The sequence below is a fragment of the Anopheles coustani genome, chromosome X (genome assembly GCF_943734705.1).
Source record: "Anopheles coustani chromosome X, idAnoCousDA_361_x.2, whole genome shotgun sequence".
Classification (NCBI taxonomy): Eukaryota; Metazoa; Arthropoda; class Insecta; order Diptera; family Culicidae; genus Anopheles; species Anopheles coustani.
Window position 1 is genome coordinate 1,651,572 of NC_071290.1, and position 16,734 is coordinate 1,668,305.

At 47.8% G+C, this 16,734-nt stretch overlaps 1 protein-coding gene across 1 annotated transcript; it reads left to right on the forward strand.

Moving 5' to 3' along the window:
- The first annotated feature begins 6,299 nt into the window (after nucleotides 1–6,299).
- Nucleotides 6,300–14,176, forward strand: LOC131268799 (YEATS domain-containing protein 2). The gene is made up of 6 exons (XM_058271072.1): nucleotides 6,300–6,318; nucleotides 10,312–11,182; nucleotides 13,098–13,218; nucleotides 13,299–13,560; nucleotides 13,635–13,758; nucleotides 13,958–14,176. The coding sequence occupies exons 1-6, from the start codon at nucleotides 6,302–6,304 to the stop codon at nucleotides 14,174–14,176; spliced, it is 1,614 nt and encodes a 537-aa protein (XP_058127055.1). The 5' UTR covers nucleotides 6,300–6,301.
- Nucleotides 14,177–16,734: the final 2,558 nt, after the last annotated feature.

The window sequence follows — 16,734 nt, forward strand, 5'->3', positions numbered from 1 at the left end:
TTACTGCACTTCTCGTACAAAATGATAAGTTCACGAGATTTACTAAATATTATTTCCTTCATTTGGTTTAGCCATTTTTAATTCAATGAAAACCTAAACCTAAACAGTGTTTCCCAGGGGTAAAGAATAAAAGTTGGAGGAAAATAGAATTAGAATACGTGCTTCGAATTGATAATGCGTTTGCAAATCTTTCGCTAGGAGGAGGATGAAACCAAATATTAGTAATTCACAGTTACACGCGTTGCAATTCAAACCGATGAGATAGTGAGGTTGGAAAATGTAAACGCAAAATTTATTTCGTACAGGAAAACTTTCACAGACCATTTCCTTCCCCCCCCCCCCCCTTTATTACAAGCCCTAAAAAGCAGGTGGAAAAGTAAAAATTCAGCAAACGAAATGAGGGGAAATGTTTGATTCCCTGTGATGATTTCGTACGACAAATAAGCTGTAAACTATTGCCTAATGCCCTTATAATGAAGTTTGCAAATGTTTTCCAATGAATGAAGGAGGACATTCAAAACAAAACAACAACAAAAAACACCAACGAGCTTCCGCGCTGAAGAGGGAGAAAAAAGGGCGAACAAAACTCAACGGTAAAGTGCATTAGTGCAAATGGGAAACAATAAAAAAGATGTCCGAATAAATTACTGCCCGTTGAGTGGGCCCGGGGTTTTTGGGGGGGTGTTCGTGGGGATTTGAGGTGTTTGGGTGCACTCAAATTTCCTCGAGGAAAACCGCACCCCCCGCGCTCTGGGAGAAGGCAGTGAAAAAGCGGTTGGCAAAAAGTAAACGACACATTTATCAGAATATGAAAATTTATGTTCAACTTGCAAACTGCAGCGCGGTCGGGAATGCAGCCTTCGCGTTAGGCGTTTTTCCTAAGTGTTTTCCACTGTCCACTGGACTCGGCAACGGCAAGTGCCGTGCGGATCGTTCCGTGATTATTTTTCCTAGCCCCCTCTCTTTTTCCCCGTGTCCACAGTTTGTTGTAATTAGAACGACGACCAATGTCCGCACACACATCGTTCGTGGTCCGTTCTTGTTTTGTAATTGTATGTATAGGTTGGTTTTTCTGGTTTTCGCCTTTTTTTGTTTAGCGATTCTTCTACCGCATCGCTTTTAGTTGGTCCCGATTTTCCCCCACGTTCGGGCACGGCTTTCCCGTGTTTCCAAAGTTTCGCCCGCTGAAGGATGCTGTGCTGGCCGTTCTGCCTTTTCTACTGCTGCCCGGCGTGTGCCGTTATGCATTATTATTTTACAGCTGCGGCTATATTTCGCCCGGTTCTGGTGCCGAAAAAGAGACCCGGGTGGCCACGCTGTGGAAATAAAACGCTAAAGAGTGCAAAATCGTGTCACCGAGAGCTCGGGAAAATTTACAGGCACATGTCCGTGACTTGCTGGTCACTTTGTTGTGTGTGCTGTCCACGGTCCAGCAACGCGCCAGATGAGTCCACCCTCGGTTCTGCGTGGAAAGGATGGCGCAAATTACAACGGCACCCATATTCCTCGATAATCTCGAACGACACTTTGTGCATCCAATTTAGCCTTCCTCCGCAACCTTCAAAAACCGTCCCTAGTTCGGGGTTTTCCCTTCACCAAAGGGCCAAACCTCAAGGGAAAACTCCAACCCACAAACCGGGCCGGTTACCTTTGATACCTGTTGTGGGAAGCGGGCCTTGTTTTTTTTTTGTTTTCGCCGGGAAACAGTTAAGATGCTCAGATTATGCTTCCATTTTCCATGCTGCCCACACGTCACACATTGGTGGCGGGTGTCGTTTGCAAACTTTCACGGTCCTTGCCCTTGTTATTCGTGGTACAGATTTCAGGGGCGAAAAGCTTTCCGAAGCGAAAGGAACACGACGTGTGTCACAAACGTTTGGTTGTAAGGATGTGTTACGAAAGATGTTTACTCATTACTTGCTTTACATGTGTTCGCTAGAACGTTAGGTGAAAGCAACTCTACCTTTCATTTATTAAACCATAGACTAGTTTAATCTCGATTAAATATGTGAATTAGTTTCAATTAACCACTGGAATAGTGTTGAACCGTTAACAAACGAAACTGGACTCTAAAAACTTAATAAATAAAACTAGTCTTACATTTAAGAACTAAGAATATTTTTGAAGAACTAACAATAAATGTGCATCATCACGATTAGAGTACCAAAATAACTAAAGCCTAATTAAAAGAAGAACAACACTGTCGGAAACATGTTTAAATGTGCTTTTTACTTTAGTAAAATAAATTGCACTTTCACAATTGAATCATTCCAAGTCATGACTGGATGGATGGATGAAAATAACATCTTTTCTCTATAATGTATAGTTGAAGTTGCATGTGCTACAGCTAATGTTTAGCGGGAAGTAACACAAACTAAACGATTTTTAGTAAACTAAATATAAAGGATTATATTCGTTAAGGTTCCATTGATGTGTGCTACGTAAAACGACGCTTTGTCGAAAACAAATACACAGTAAATGGCAACAAAGGGTTTTCCTTGGAACAGACATCAGATCGAGATTAGTTCGGGATGAACAAACCCATTTTCGTCGAACCGCAACGCTCATTTGCATCGCACCGATTATCGATGAATATGATTAAAATCATTAAGCCTCAAGTTACAGTTGGAATGAAATCGAATGCGCTTGTTTGATGAACTTACAGGACTAGTTTTAGACAACTGCCAAACCACGGCTGTAAATGTAACAGGAGGAGATTGAAATTTGGGCCGTTCCGGTTGTAACGGTTAGAAAATTGAATGGTTACAATGGACAATAATTGATAAAATGATAAATTCAAAATTAATACCAATAAATAAAAACAAATATGAAAACATTTAACTAACTACACAAGAACAGGCGTGAAGACTAGCTGAACTGGCAACCATTGCCGGATTTATCCAGTTTTCCGATCCGATCAGCTCACAGCTGCATCTCGCATGTGTTCGTTTTCTTGAGGAAGGATCCGATCGCGCCCTTTGCCCTCTCTCTCTCTCCCTCTCTTGCAATATAAAACACTTTCTCATAAGCGACACATATTCGTCGTGTGAGTGGTTGGTGTGGCGGGCGCGTGTGTGTGTATTAATAATCTAAAGTTACGATTTTCATTTCCCTAATACAAACTTTTCCCGTTCTTCAGGCTGGTACCGAAGAGCGGAAGGAGGGAAATATCCTGCCCACTGACCGCCAGTGCACAGTGGACACACCGATACAGCCACATGTGCAGGACGCACATTTTCCGTTAACTTATCGAGAGCGTCGTTCGATGAATGTCCCCCGCCTTTGCAGCAAAAGGCGGCGAGGGCCTTCGAACGCTTCGGGTGTTTGCTTCTTCGGGGGGAGGAAACCCAGACAGCGCGGTGGGGAGGAGGGGAACGTCCGGAAAATTTCCGTTACCGAAATTTATGCCGTTCCTCTTCGCCAGATGCAAATCTGTCCGGTACAAGAGGCTGGGTTTTTGGAGGCTGGCGAATAATGCGATGTGCCAGCAGAAAAGTTCTTTGGCCCCCAGGTTTTTCCCGGCCGGCTTCCCCCATACACCGTCCGGTATCTTTTGTTTCCGGTGCGCTCCCCCCCACCCCCCTCCCCCATCCCATCCGGTGGAAACCCAGCTGCAGCTTAGCGGGAAAAGAAAGCCAAAATTTAAACACCGATTTTCCCGAGCTGCTGCGGGAGGTGGTAAAATAAAAAATGGGAAAACCGATGAACTGGCCGCTTAAGAAAGAAGAGGTAGTTCGCTGGCAAAGGGGCGCGGGGAATGGGACAATCGAATTTTGATCCCTGAGCCCCCGGAAATCCCGGAAAAACTAGTTGGGCGTAGGAGGGGGAAAAACCCAATGGCAGCATGTTTAAGTTTGGTGCACTGCTCGCCAGCACCTGATCGCCTCTCGGTTTCGCTATAGGACTATTCAAAGCACCCACACACACACATGCATACACGCCAGCAAGGATTTCCCGTCTTCGGTATTGGGCTAAACCGCAAGCCATTCTCCTTCGATGGGCTCGCAAGCGTCTTGAAACATCTTTAAAGTTGCCTAAGTACAACCGAGCGCGCTCGACTCGGTGTTGTTCTTGGTGAGCAACACACACACACACACACAGGCTAAAATTTCGTTTACCCTGGCTGCTCGTTTCTTTTCTTCCCGTTTCGGGGTTTTTGTTCCCAAAAGGTTTTGTCTCTAGCGGGTTGTGCTTGGAGGAACTCATAAATTTTCCGCAAAATAATTACCACCACCCCGCCCCGGCGGCGGCGCCCTCCCGCAAACGCAATGCAAACGAGCCGCCATATTTCACCTATCAAGAGCAGGTCAATAAGCGGCGCTCCTAAACCCCGGGCCCAAAGAGAACCCCGCCATACCATATTGGCTGAATGTAAAAATATTTATGACCCGCCACCGTCTTGCATCGCAAAGGGCCACTTAAAGCTAACATGCCTTCGCAGACACACACATGCACATCATTCGATTGGAATTTCACGCACAAGCACACTGAATGGCAAAGTGGGCACTCCATGTAAGAGCTCCACCTCCAAAAGGCAAGCGCCGCCAACTGTCTAAAAATAACAACCCTTGGCGTGAGGGCGATCTCCTGCGCGATCGAGAGAGCCCGCCTGCTCCGGCACCGGCCTTCCACCTGCTATTCGATCGCCTTGGGTACGCCTTTCGAGTGGTTGATGACAGTTGCCAACGCTCGAGAGGCTAGCTGTCAAAAAAACCGGTGCTATGGATGTTAGTAAATAAACCTAGATTCTAGCTGAAGAGAAGACAAACACGAGCCTGGTTGTCGGAAAACTATACCCATTTGGATTACAAGTCTTGTGAATTAATTAATTTCTACTACTGCACACTGCATTAGGGTTAGTTTCGTTTTCGCGGTAACTCCTATAGCCTACCTTTAGGCGCTACTAAGTACTACTACCGACAATGTTCTGAAATTCCTCCGTCTTTGCTTCAATCGATGAAGGTTCTTTTGTTGTAAACTGGGACGAAATTGTAAATTCCGGACCCAAACCAAGATGTATCAAGTGTAAATGAGGGGACCGTCTATTGTGTTCGGTCGCCGTTACACCTGTTGTGTGAGACCGTGAGCCTAAAGGTATGCCACGGGTGCGATGTTAATTCGGTAATTTCGACCGATGGGTATTTGTACCGTTGTGTGAACCAGAGAAGACGGGGAAGAGCGTTGTTGTTGGGCTTTGTTAGAATGTTGCACAAACAAACGCGTGACGCAAGTGGACCGAGTGTGACGCTCGAATCGTGCTCGGTTTCCTGTTACCTTTACACGGTTTGCCATCAACAACCCTCGGTGGAATAAGGTGGCATCATACGATCGGCTTGCCGAATTTGGGTGGAAAACTAAACAAATGTTGCGTTAGGTTCTTTACAGCGAATCAAGTTAGAGTTCAAACATTCGAAAAGAATGCATGTGTCGCGCTTTGCATAGCTTTAGGCGCAAATGAGAACCAGCAGAAAGAGGCGAATCTAGCCCGGGGCCTCATTTACCCTTTTACCGAGGATATTTTACATTTGAAAACGGTTGTTTTTCCTCCGAAGGTAACAGCTCTGCGCACTCAAGGGTTTTGCGCCGAGAATCTGACTTGGACGGGATCGGACTTTTGTGAGCGTCGAAGTGCTCCGTCGAAGCAGGTGTGAAAAGTGGCCTCTCGGAGTGTGTGTTTTTCCTGCCGTGTTCGGTTTCAACCTCCCCCCTTTTCTGTTACCCCAGCCCGCCACTTAGGCCAGGCGTCTACGACGTCGCCGCGATCGTCATCGTCGCGCCCGCCTTTTCCAACTGCGCCAACGGGAGCAGAGGAGATTTTTCGAATTTTTCCGAACCCCCCCTTTTACGAACGCAGGATTGCGCACGGGATTTCGGCGCTCAGTTGCGCTCGCTTCGTGCCACCCGATGGTCAAGCGTTTTCGTTCGGGTTGCATTCCGACATTTTTTTCCTTTAGGTAAAACCCTTAGGGCCCTCGATCCCGACTTAGAAAATGGCAACATTCCACCCGAGACGGTAGCGCCGATTTTTTTTCCGGTTTTCCGCCACAATCCGAAAGAGTGTTTGACCAAAGTGTGAAAAACCGAAGGTGAAAGTGCAAAACCGGGATAGTTTTCCCGGAATCGGCCAAACTACCACTGCCAGCATTTTGTAGCAATCAACAGTCCAGTACTTGAACGAACGAAAGTTCCGAGCCATCAACCTTTCCGCTTCCGGCCGAGTGCTCCGTGGATTTCCTGCACGACACGTGTGCCTTTTCCTGACAGTTAGGAAAAACAAAAGAAAAAAAAAAATACACAAACCATGTCGCGCTACTCAAGGTGAGTTTGTTGCCTTCTGGTTTATTTTTAAACAATCTTCGCGTGTTCTCCACATCCACTTCTCGAAGGGGCGACACTTTTTTGGGAGGAAGATTTATCACACTTTTTAGTGAAACTAGACATGTCTAAGCGTTGCAGTTGAGTGTCGTGAATGTTTTGAAACGCCATCGAACGAGGAAAATTAGCTAAAAGATTGGCAATTGGGGTTTTTAAAGCCGTAAGTAATTATAATAGCCGTCGCGCATCGGAAATAGTTCAGTTTTGGGGGTAACTCCAATGTCAACAAGACGTATTTGACAACGATGTGCGAACCCCGGAGGTGTGGAGAGGTGGGCCATTAAAAAGGGGATATTAAAACGCAACAAAACCGGTCGGACGAGTTTTCACCGGTTCAGGGGGACGAAGGGATGGGAAGGGGGAGGGAGGGAGTTGAGAATTGCGGCAACTTAAACCGTTTTTCGCCAATAATCGCTACAGCGTTCGCGGTCGGGGATGAAAACCCCTCCCCGGAGCGTGTGCTGTTTGTTCTTATAGGGAGGAAGGACAGTCGGGAGTGGTGGAGGGGGGGGGGGGGGGGGGGGGGTTTGGGGAGGGAGAGGTGTTTTTCCGGAAATGGATCGCTTTACAAATTTTCAACTAATCCCACAAAATCAGCCCCACAATCACCTCAATGCAATTCAACTATAAACAAAAACCGAACATGAGTTAAAAAAAAGAGGAAACCAGCGCAACATCGCGACAGACGCCTAGACACTTCCGCTTCCACCACCCCTTGGGGGGTGTGAGGGAGTGTGTGAATGTTGGCTCATTTCCTGGTTTTGCAAAACATGCACCACGCGGGCCTGGGTCGGGTGGCATCCAGCATTAGCGACTCGCGTAAACCCATTATCACCCATGTTCATGCATGTGTTTGCGCCGTGGAAAACGTGCGAGGGAAGGGGAAGAGGGAGTAAATCCTTTCCGAAGGGAGAGTGGACGTTTGAAAAGGTGTCACTAATCGGGACACCAGTTGTCCAATGTATCAAAATATATTTTAAATCCGGCTCATTCCGAAATGACCGAACTAACCAGCGTTCGTTGTTTCGCCGGAATGATTGGAAATCGAAATAAATACGTACCACCTTCTACTACCCCTTTTTCCACCACCACCAAGCATACGTACAAATACATTGATCGACTTTCGATGAGCTTTCAGGTTCAGGTGACGCGAAGCTGCAGTCGATTTTGTAATCTCTTAATTAAGGGTCGAACCCGAATGTGAAATCTCTCGCTGCATACACACACACTGACATACACGCACCTCGATGAGGGAAATTTATTAGTTTTCGCTCAAACAGAAACACCTCGTCGGGGCCGTCCGGGTTTTTTGGGAATCGGTAAGTGCAAAACTCGGTAGTGTGAATCACGGCTTGAAGAGATTCCTCGCGAAGAGACCTTCGTATGTGAAATTAAATTTGCAACATCGATGACAACCTTGAACGTTAAACATTCGTTCGATTTTGCCTTAACATAAGTTATTCAAAATACTGATATGGAAATAAACTAAAATTAAAGAACTCAAAGTACAGGAAAGGAAAACAGAAAAACACAGAAGGAAAGGAAAAAAGTAGACTAATAGTTTTCTTTCGTTTGTAAAATCCCTTTCGAGTATAATTCAGCATAAAAGAAGTGAACTTAGAGATTGATCTTTGATACAAACATTAAAACACTAAACAGTTTCTTCTTTTCGTACGGACTAATATGTACAAATGTATGTAGTACAAATATCTAGTAAACAACCATTTGTACGCAATGTTCTTTTGTCCTTTTCCTGCATATTCATCCCTTTGCATTGCATATTCAATGTTTTGCTTTTGAATGTTGGTAGTGTTTTTTTTTACATTTACTTTGCAACTTTGTCACCTTCTCAGCATCACTATCGCCATAAGCAAGCGACGTGCCGGTTCCGTCGCTTCAAAACCCTTAACGTTATTGCAAGAAAAACGTCGTGTAAATCGCCAAACTGCCACTCGGCGGGGGTTTTCACGCTGGGAAAGCGGGGAATTATGATCGAAAAACATTTTTAAGCGCGCTCACCTTCAGCGAGCGACTTCATAATCACCCGCGGCCTCTGTGGAATCCGCTGTCTCTGACCCACTTTGCCGACGCGCGCGTGCCCGATGCAGCACTCGCGGGAAAAACCTTTTCCCGCACGACTTTTCGCGCCTACTTCGCGCCGATGGTTTTTCCCAGCGACCGAGAGATCGGTGTGCGTGTTCGTATCGCGATTCGTACGTATCTGTATGTTTATTTATAACCGTTCCCTAAGTGTTACCCTCGCGAGCGCCCCGAAAACACTCACACTCTACATGGAAAATTATAAAACACCAGAAGTAAAAAACAAAACAAAAAAACAACAAACACACAAGCGAAGATCTTTAGCGGACAAGAGGATTGCATGCTAGTCGCGCAGCGGATGGCGGGGGAGGCTCCGAATTTTTCCATCATGGGGAGAGGGCAGAGAGATCGCCACGTTTTATATTCCCTTCCGCCTTAAGTACCCCTCCCATCCCGCCTTGGACGGGCACAAAAGGGCAGCGAATCTGTCGAAGTACGAAACAAACCAAGCGCAAATAATCTAAGATAACAACAGTGAACAACTGTAAGAAAACCAAACCAAACACACGCCTCGTCGCGTGTTGGGAACCCTCGGGGGGAGGAAAAGTGCTCCTAAATGACACTAAGCGTACTTTTCATCGCGACGGAATCCGACGGAAGAGGGACAACTACAGCAAAAGGACCCGAGCGAACCTCCCCCCCAAGCGGTTAAGATGGAAATCGTGACCGCGGGTGCGATTGCTAGATTTTATCGCTGTCTGTTGCACTCTCGCTTGGTGGGTGAGCGCTGTGTCCACGCTTGGAATTTCTCCTCCGAACAGCGAAACACTTAGGCACACTTTGTAGACACTTTGTAATGCCTTTCGACACGCGGGAATTACAAAAAAAACAGGCATTTGGCGTCGTGTTTTCATCCACCAAATCACTTCGTTGAAGATATTAATGAGAAACATAAACATCTTCGAAACCAAACCAATTTGCCCGCAATATACAAGACAATACAGACTTGTTGCTTTGAAGAGTTCAAGCATTCAATGCTCACCCAAATGTGGGGCATTGATTTAAAGGGGAAAACTGCTGTCCCCGGGATACACTAGGGAAATCTTCAGGCTCCATCTATAATGTAACAGGTCCGAAGCGGGGTTTTCAAACGATAAGTTTTCCACAATGCACAGTTGGCAACAAAGTGGGATGAAAGTTGGACAACTCGTATTAAATAAAGTAGTAAACAGAACTTTATACTTCTATTTTACAGTAAGAAACACATAAAAATAATCGCTTTCATTCGTCGTTCTAATTTTTAATAGTTTCGGGATGTAGAAATTCTAAAAATGTTTACATTTGTCAAAACAAATTGTTACTATAAAGAAAATAGTTTAATTTGTATGGTATCTTAGTATTTTAAATCAAAAATTAGTATTCCTTCATCTTCCATCAAACTACTAGGCGTCTCCATCGAGAATAGTGGGCTTCGAAGAAGTTTCCTTCTTTTACTATTTACTTTTACTGTTACTATGTCTTATGTGTCGCGTTATTTCTTTGAAATTTATGGCAGCGGATATTTGGACCTTTTTTGAAATATTTTTTTAATAAAGATCAGCTTTTATAGATGCTGTTTGTTTACAATCCATGCTTGGAAATCATCTCCCCAACATATGTGTTTATGGTTTCAATCTCCAATTCATCGGTGTATTTCAGGAAGCGAGGAGTGGAAGCAATTACCGACGGCATGTTTATTTTCTGTACGGCTTTATTTCCCCTTTTTGTGCCGCGAAGTGGCTGGAACTACTCCACGCACTCCTCGCTCGCTGACGTTTGTTTGATTGATATTGGTAATTTATTTATTGGCGCTCGACCCGACTCTGAACCATTTCTTGCTTTCCATTTGCCCTCCAGAGACGACCCACGTTCGATTTTCTTCAGCGGAAGCCCCAGCACCGGCACGTCTCCGCTCAGAGGCTACGCCGGTTCGGAGCTGTTCCGGCGAAACCCGGCCGCCCCGAGTGCCCAACCCCCGGCCGACACTCCCAAGGAGGCTCCGGCGGCGACGGAAGCGGAGGAAGCGAAACCGGCGCCCCACTCACCGGTGGTGCGCATCATCCCCATCCTCTACCCGGCGCAACCGGCCCGCCTCATCGGCAACCCCACCAGCTACGGTCGCCCGCCCGCACCCCCAAACGAGCCGGAAGATGCGGCGCGCCCTCTGAGGACCTCCCTCCTGGACCAGCAGCCCTCGACCAGCGCCGCCGCCGCCGCACCGCCCACCACCCCCAACCCAGGCATCCTCAAGTCACCGTACAGCAACCCGACCCCCTCCACCAGCACCCCCTCGCGCGTTTCCTTCTCGAACGCGCGCACCAACCCACCGCCGAACACGGCCCGAACGAACGGCAACGGGTCCGCCACCCAGCGCCCGACCACCGGCGGCGACATGGCCGGCACTAGCAGCGCCATCCCGTCCGCTTCCGCCCGCGACCCCCCACCCGCCACCAACGGAGTGCACGGCCGGGTTCTCAATCCCAAGCTGAACGCCAGCTCCGAGCTGCAGCCCAACTCACCTCCACCGGATAGCTACGGTGGTGGTGGTGGTGGTGGTGGCGGGGGTGGCAGTAGTGGTGGCGCAGCGAGACGAGACGGTCGGATGCAGCTGGCCCTCTACGGCTGGCGCAAGAAGTGCCTGTACGCGCTCATGTTCGCCCTCATGGTGATGATCATCGTCAATCTGGCGCTCACGCTGTGGATCATGAAAGTGATGGAGTTCTCTTCGGTAAGTATCGTGGAGGAAGTGGGGGGGGGGATGAAATTAAACCACATCGAAACATCCCCCCATCCCCCGAGGGGCCCCAAGGGAGAGTCTTTTCCAATTTTCCAACCGTCCATTCGAATATCCCTTTCCGAACCGATGCCTTCTTCAGTTCACGTTAGAGGACCAAAAAAGGGATGGGAAAATGTGTCGTACACTCTGAGTACACCTTAATGTTGGGGGACTTTTTAGCTCGAATCAGTATGGTTTGTTACGGAAATGGATTTAAAGTAAAAAATTACACATTTCTATTCGTTTGTGAGTTTGGAACTTTAGAAAGTTTCTTAGTGAGAACCTCAAGATTTCTGGAATCCCCACAAACCTTCGAAACTAAGACCTGAAGAGGCTTTAACCACTGTTCAAGGTGTTGAAGTACACTGGAGGAAAGACTATAAATAAACAAGAATGATCCTTACATTGACAGGTTTAGCAAAACGCTTTGTTGACGTTTTGTTTATCCCCTTTTTTTCGTTTAAAACTTTCCCGTAAGAAATCCAACCAACCGGCTTAACAACAACACATTGTAGCTCAAAAACCATCCCGGCTGGGAGCCGATAACATCCACAGCAGTTTATCTCCTCCATAAGTTTAACGCCAGGAAAAACCGACCCCGAACTCCTCCTCCCATCTTCAACCAACTCGTCAATCGCTTAAAGATTTTCTTGCACCAAACAAACACACAAAAATGTCTGATGAAGAATTGATGGAAAGGATGAAGGAACTCGAAACTACCGAACCACTCACCCCCCCCCCCCCCCCCCCCCCCCCGGCTCGCTGCCCGAAAGCGAAACTACAAGTGATGGGTCAAATTGAAACTTTCACTTCCACATTTAGGGTCACATTTCCGATAAAGTGTCTATCAAGGCACGGTGGCACACAACTCGACTTTCACGTACGTGAGCCCCAAAACCACACACACACACACACACACATACACACACAGTGTTGATTGAACGTGAATCGCCCACGGAGAAGTACGACCGTGTGTGTGTGTTAAGATCATGACACGTGTTTATTTATTTATTTCGCCTCCTAACTGCTTGCGGAAATCTTTTTCACTTTTGATTTGTTTCTGGCAGACGGGCGTTCGCCAATCGCCGAACCGTCCGTTTCGGTTCGTTTCGTTTGCCGAGCTTCACAGTGAGGGGGGAAGGAGGAGGGGAGGGAGGGGGAGCGTTTGTTTTTCCGGTCAGAGAAGACGCGATGAACCTTTTCACCCTTGCGTGAAGCGGGTGAAAAAGGTGCCGCGGGGGTGGTTGGGAAAGAAAAGTTTCATTTTTCACCCGCCGACCCGCCTCGCCCCCCGCCCACTCCTCCGCAAGTTCTAAGCGGGAGCGGGGAAAAACCGGACGGAGGGGGTGTTTTTTTTTTTGGCAGGTCTGTTTATTTAGCTGATTAAGTCGTTGTTGCGGTGCGTGGGATAACGGGGGGGTTTCCTCCTATTGTGTTTTCCCCGTCCTCCGCTTCACGAATCGAAAAGCCACAAAAGCCCTCCGAGCTCGCACCAAAGCGCTCCTCAAACACGCAATTGATTTGATCTGTGTGAAAGGTTCGAAAATTCGCAGATGGATCACGTGAAAGCCAAGTCAAAAGACGGCCGGTAACCGGACATGGAAAGTTTCCATCGTTCGTGTCCGCATGCCTTGGGAAATACGTGAGGATTTAGGGCCACCAGGAAGGGCGATGACCTACTCATAGATCTCGAGCACCAATCTCCCAGCTAGGTTTACTTTACTCTTACTCAGTTAGAATGACGTTTGCGATGTCAAAATCTATGGCAGGAAGTTACAATATCCGCAGTCTCTACATATAGGCATATAGAGATCATGTCTATGTAGTTCCACAAATTTGACACATCCTCTCTCAACTCTTGCTACAGAATGGTATGGGCCAGCTGAAGATAGTCCCGGGTGGACTCCAGCTGTCGGGTCAAGCGTTGATACTGAACACGCTCCGTGCATCTTCCATCCGCTCGAAGCACGGCCAACCTATCTCCATTGGTGAGTACACGCCCCAGCAGCTATACGTCTCTGCGCACACGTTCACGCCACACGGTCGCTCCATTCTCGCACCTCTTCAGAATCTTCACGTAATCTAACTGTCAACACACGAAACCCGAACGGAGCGGTGGAAACGCAGCTCTTCCTCGGACACGACCGGTTGGATGTGGCGGCGCAGCACTTCCGCATCACGGACACGCACGGCAACGCCCTGTTCGCCGTCGACCGGGAAGCGGTGGTCATCGGCGCGGGCTCGCTGCGGATGGAGGGTGAGGGTGGCGTCAACTTCGGTGACTCCATCCAGACGCCGGTCGTACGGGCAGAGGCTGGCAAGGATTTGATGTGAGTATGGCAGCGGCCGTTCATCTGCGCACGTTAAGACACGCAACTCTTTGCACTCTTTTGGCATAACGCAGGCTTGAGTCACCGACTAGAGCTTTACATGCGCAAGCAACTCAGGAAATCTACATCCAATCGCTTGCCGGCGGCATCGAAACCACCTGCCTCAACGATTTGAAACTGCGCTCCGTGGATGGAACTGTGAGTATACGCGAACTAGAGAAAAAAAACACAGATATAGATACTCGCTGTCCGAATTACGTACGTAGCTTCAAGGGAAATTCCCCAGAATAGCTTCCCAAACATTTGTTTTGTTGGAGAATAGCTCCTGGCGAAATCCTGATGCGATTGTAACATGCTTCTGTTGCGTTTCTGTCCGGTATCTCCCCCGTATCCACAGATTCGACTCGACTCCAGAGCTATCTACATGCCGAATTTGAAAACCGTTCACGCACTGCCGGGAAGCAGCAGCTCCAGCTACCTGTCGAGCTCGTCCAGTGCGCGAGGTGAGCCGTCGGCGGGCAAAATCTATCAGCTGTGTGTGTGCGAGAACGGCAAGCTGTTCCTAGCGGCACCGAACGGGATCTGCGCCAGCGACGACAGCGCCACCTGCAGGTAATATCGGAGGGCTCGCTGAGCGTGCCACCGGACCGGGAGGCGGTAGGGACAGGGACAGACCACACACACACACACGCACACATAGACACAGGCGCACACCGCATTCCGTACTCCATTGCGTCCGGCGTGTCCTGCCGCCAGGATCCATCCGACGATGCGTGCGACGAAGTCCCGGGCACCCACGATATAGCGTCCAGTACCCGTGAATAGACATTCGAACAAAGAAGTGCCCGGTACCGAGCGAGTGTACTCCTAACCAAAAAACATAACATACCCGCAAGAGCTTAGTTACGCTTGACGGAACGAACGGAGGAGAGCGACAGAGTTACAGTTAATTAACAAAATAAAACATTACACAGTGTTATAGCGTCAGTGTGGGCGTCAAGTAGCCCGGTGTTCGCTAGCCAACCAACATCGGGGTGCCGTCGGTAGTTTGACAGGAGTGAGTCCTGGGGCAACCACTATCAGATATCTATATATACAGAAATTGGATGGGATGCCCGCCACTGTCAACGGTAGCGTTCATCCTCTCACGAGGACTTGAAGGAGAAAAACAAACTGTTTACGTTAAGGCTACAGCAAAAAAAAAGTGTTAATATTCTAACAACTGCGCATAACGACTATATCTAGCCATCGCAAGGCAGCGCCACACGAAAGACAAAAAAGGCAAAGCGTTACGATATCAATCATATGTATTAGAGTGTTTCAATTACATGCAATGAGATGAGCGATTGCGGGGAGACAGGCTGTTTCATCCACTAACCATCGCTAGAAGCTATGAAGGCCGGCTAGTGTTTGTGTTCTCGGTTTTGTTTCGTTCGGTACCAAAACGGTGCGGACTGTGTGTTGACGAAGGTAGCGCGAAACGAACCCAAGCCAAGAGAAAGCAAACCGTATGCAAGAAGCCGCGAGCGCCGAGAAGATTTCCCTTAGAGCCATCCCCACAAAACTTTCGTTGCTGCTCGTACAATATAATATACATATCAAAGTAAAAAAAAGGTAAAAAAAACTAAACCGAAACAAAAAGGCAAAAAGTTATCGAACAATTGGATACAAGTTCAAAACAAACATACAGCATCACAATCGACCCAAGCAAATCATGGTTGGGTAAACCGTGGCGAACGATATCATAGCTCGTTTTGGAGAACAAGAAAGTGACAAAACAGCGGGGGAGGAGGAAAAAGGAACTTTAGAAGGAACAGCTGGCGAGATGGAAAGTAGAAAAGAAGAAAAAAACGCGACTCCCCAAAACAAAAATGGAAACGAAATAAAAATTTATTGCAACTGAAGTGTGTCAAACGGTGTTTTGATTGTTTTGCGGCCAGAAGTCCATGCAAAACCGATTGTGCAACGTCTATCGATGGAGGACCAACACCGCCGAGAAAGGGTACGAGAGGGTTGGGAAGGATGATCACAAGAAAGTAACAATAGGAAACAAACACCACCACTGCAATATCGCCGTCGCATACCGCTTAGAAAATCCGCGTATGTGATGGAGCGGGGAGATGAGAGGGTGAGGTGGGGATTTCCCGGCCGTACCGAGCGATTTGTACCTACATCGTTTGCATCGGCCCTTCCACCTTCTCCACAGACCGTGTTCACGGTGCGAACAATAGGTTCATTTACAGGGTTTTACAGCGGGTTTCGAACTATCAAACTGAAGTGCTGTCAAATGCCTGTTGAGCCTTTTTTACAATGAAAACATGTTCACATAACTGGCATCGCTCACACGTTACAAACCTTGGCAACGACAATGTTGTCAGAAAATTACAGGTAGAATAATTGCTGCATACAGAAGGAATCAATTTCGAATGTTTCCAAAATCCACTTCAAATATTCGATTTTACTGCTTTCTCGAAAGAAATTATTCACTTGAGCGTCTCCTGTTGAGGCGCTGTTCCCCCTGTTTCCTAGTAGCACGTAAAGTGTTTTTTTTTATTATTTCCCATTCGGTTGAGGATTTGGAAAGCGCATTGCGAAACCCTGTAAACCGAACGAGCCGCTCATTACCATCCGAAAAAGAAGCCGGGAGTTCCGGGAGCGTGGAGTCTTAAATCCAAACAAACGTTCTTACAGCTGGTGGCCGCACGTCCCACCTCCTTTTTCCCGCTGTTCGTGTGGGTGTGTGTTTTTATGTGTGGTGGAGGGGAGTGTTTGTATCCGTTTAGCACTCGGCGGGCAACAACAAACAAGGAAGGAAGGTACGAAACCGCGTGGAGGGGTGGGAAATGATGGGCCTATCGGAAACCCATCACGGTGGTAGCCCCCGCCAACCGGTGCATCCTGCTAAGGCCCCCCTTCTCCCTCCCTTGATTCCCATCCGCTTAAACCAAGGGAAAATCTTTGGCGAAAAACGACGGAACGATACAAACCGGTAACCGCAAACGACGCCAGACTCCAGAAGTACCGCATGAGCAGTTTGCCTCCATTCACCGGTCCAACTGGGGTGGAGCGTTGGGAAAACAGGGGGCGGAAAAGCGGAAGCGTATGACATGATGGGAATGGTACATGTCGCACAAGGGCAATCATTTTCTTTATGGGGTTGAGTGTTCGTATTTG

What these genes read in the sequence shown, in the direction of transcription:
- LOC131268799 (XM_058271072.1), top strand. An exon ending in CGGCCAACCTATCTCCATTG is followed by an intron (nt 13,219 to 13,298) that starts GTGAGTACACGC and finishes GCACCTCTTCAG; the next exon opens with AATCTTCACGTAATCTAACT. An exon ending in GAGGCTGGCAAGGATTTGAT is followed by an intron (nt 13,561 to 13,634) that starts GTGAGTATGGCA and finishes GGCATAACGCAG; the next exon opens with GCTTGAGTCACCGACTAGAG.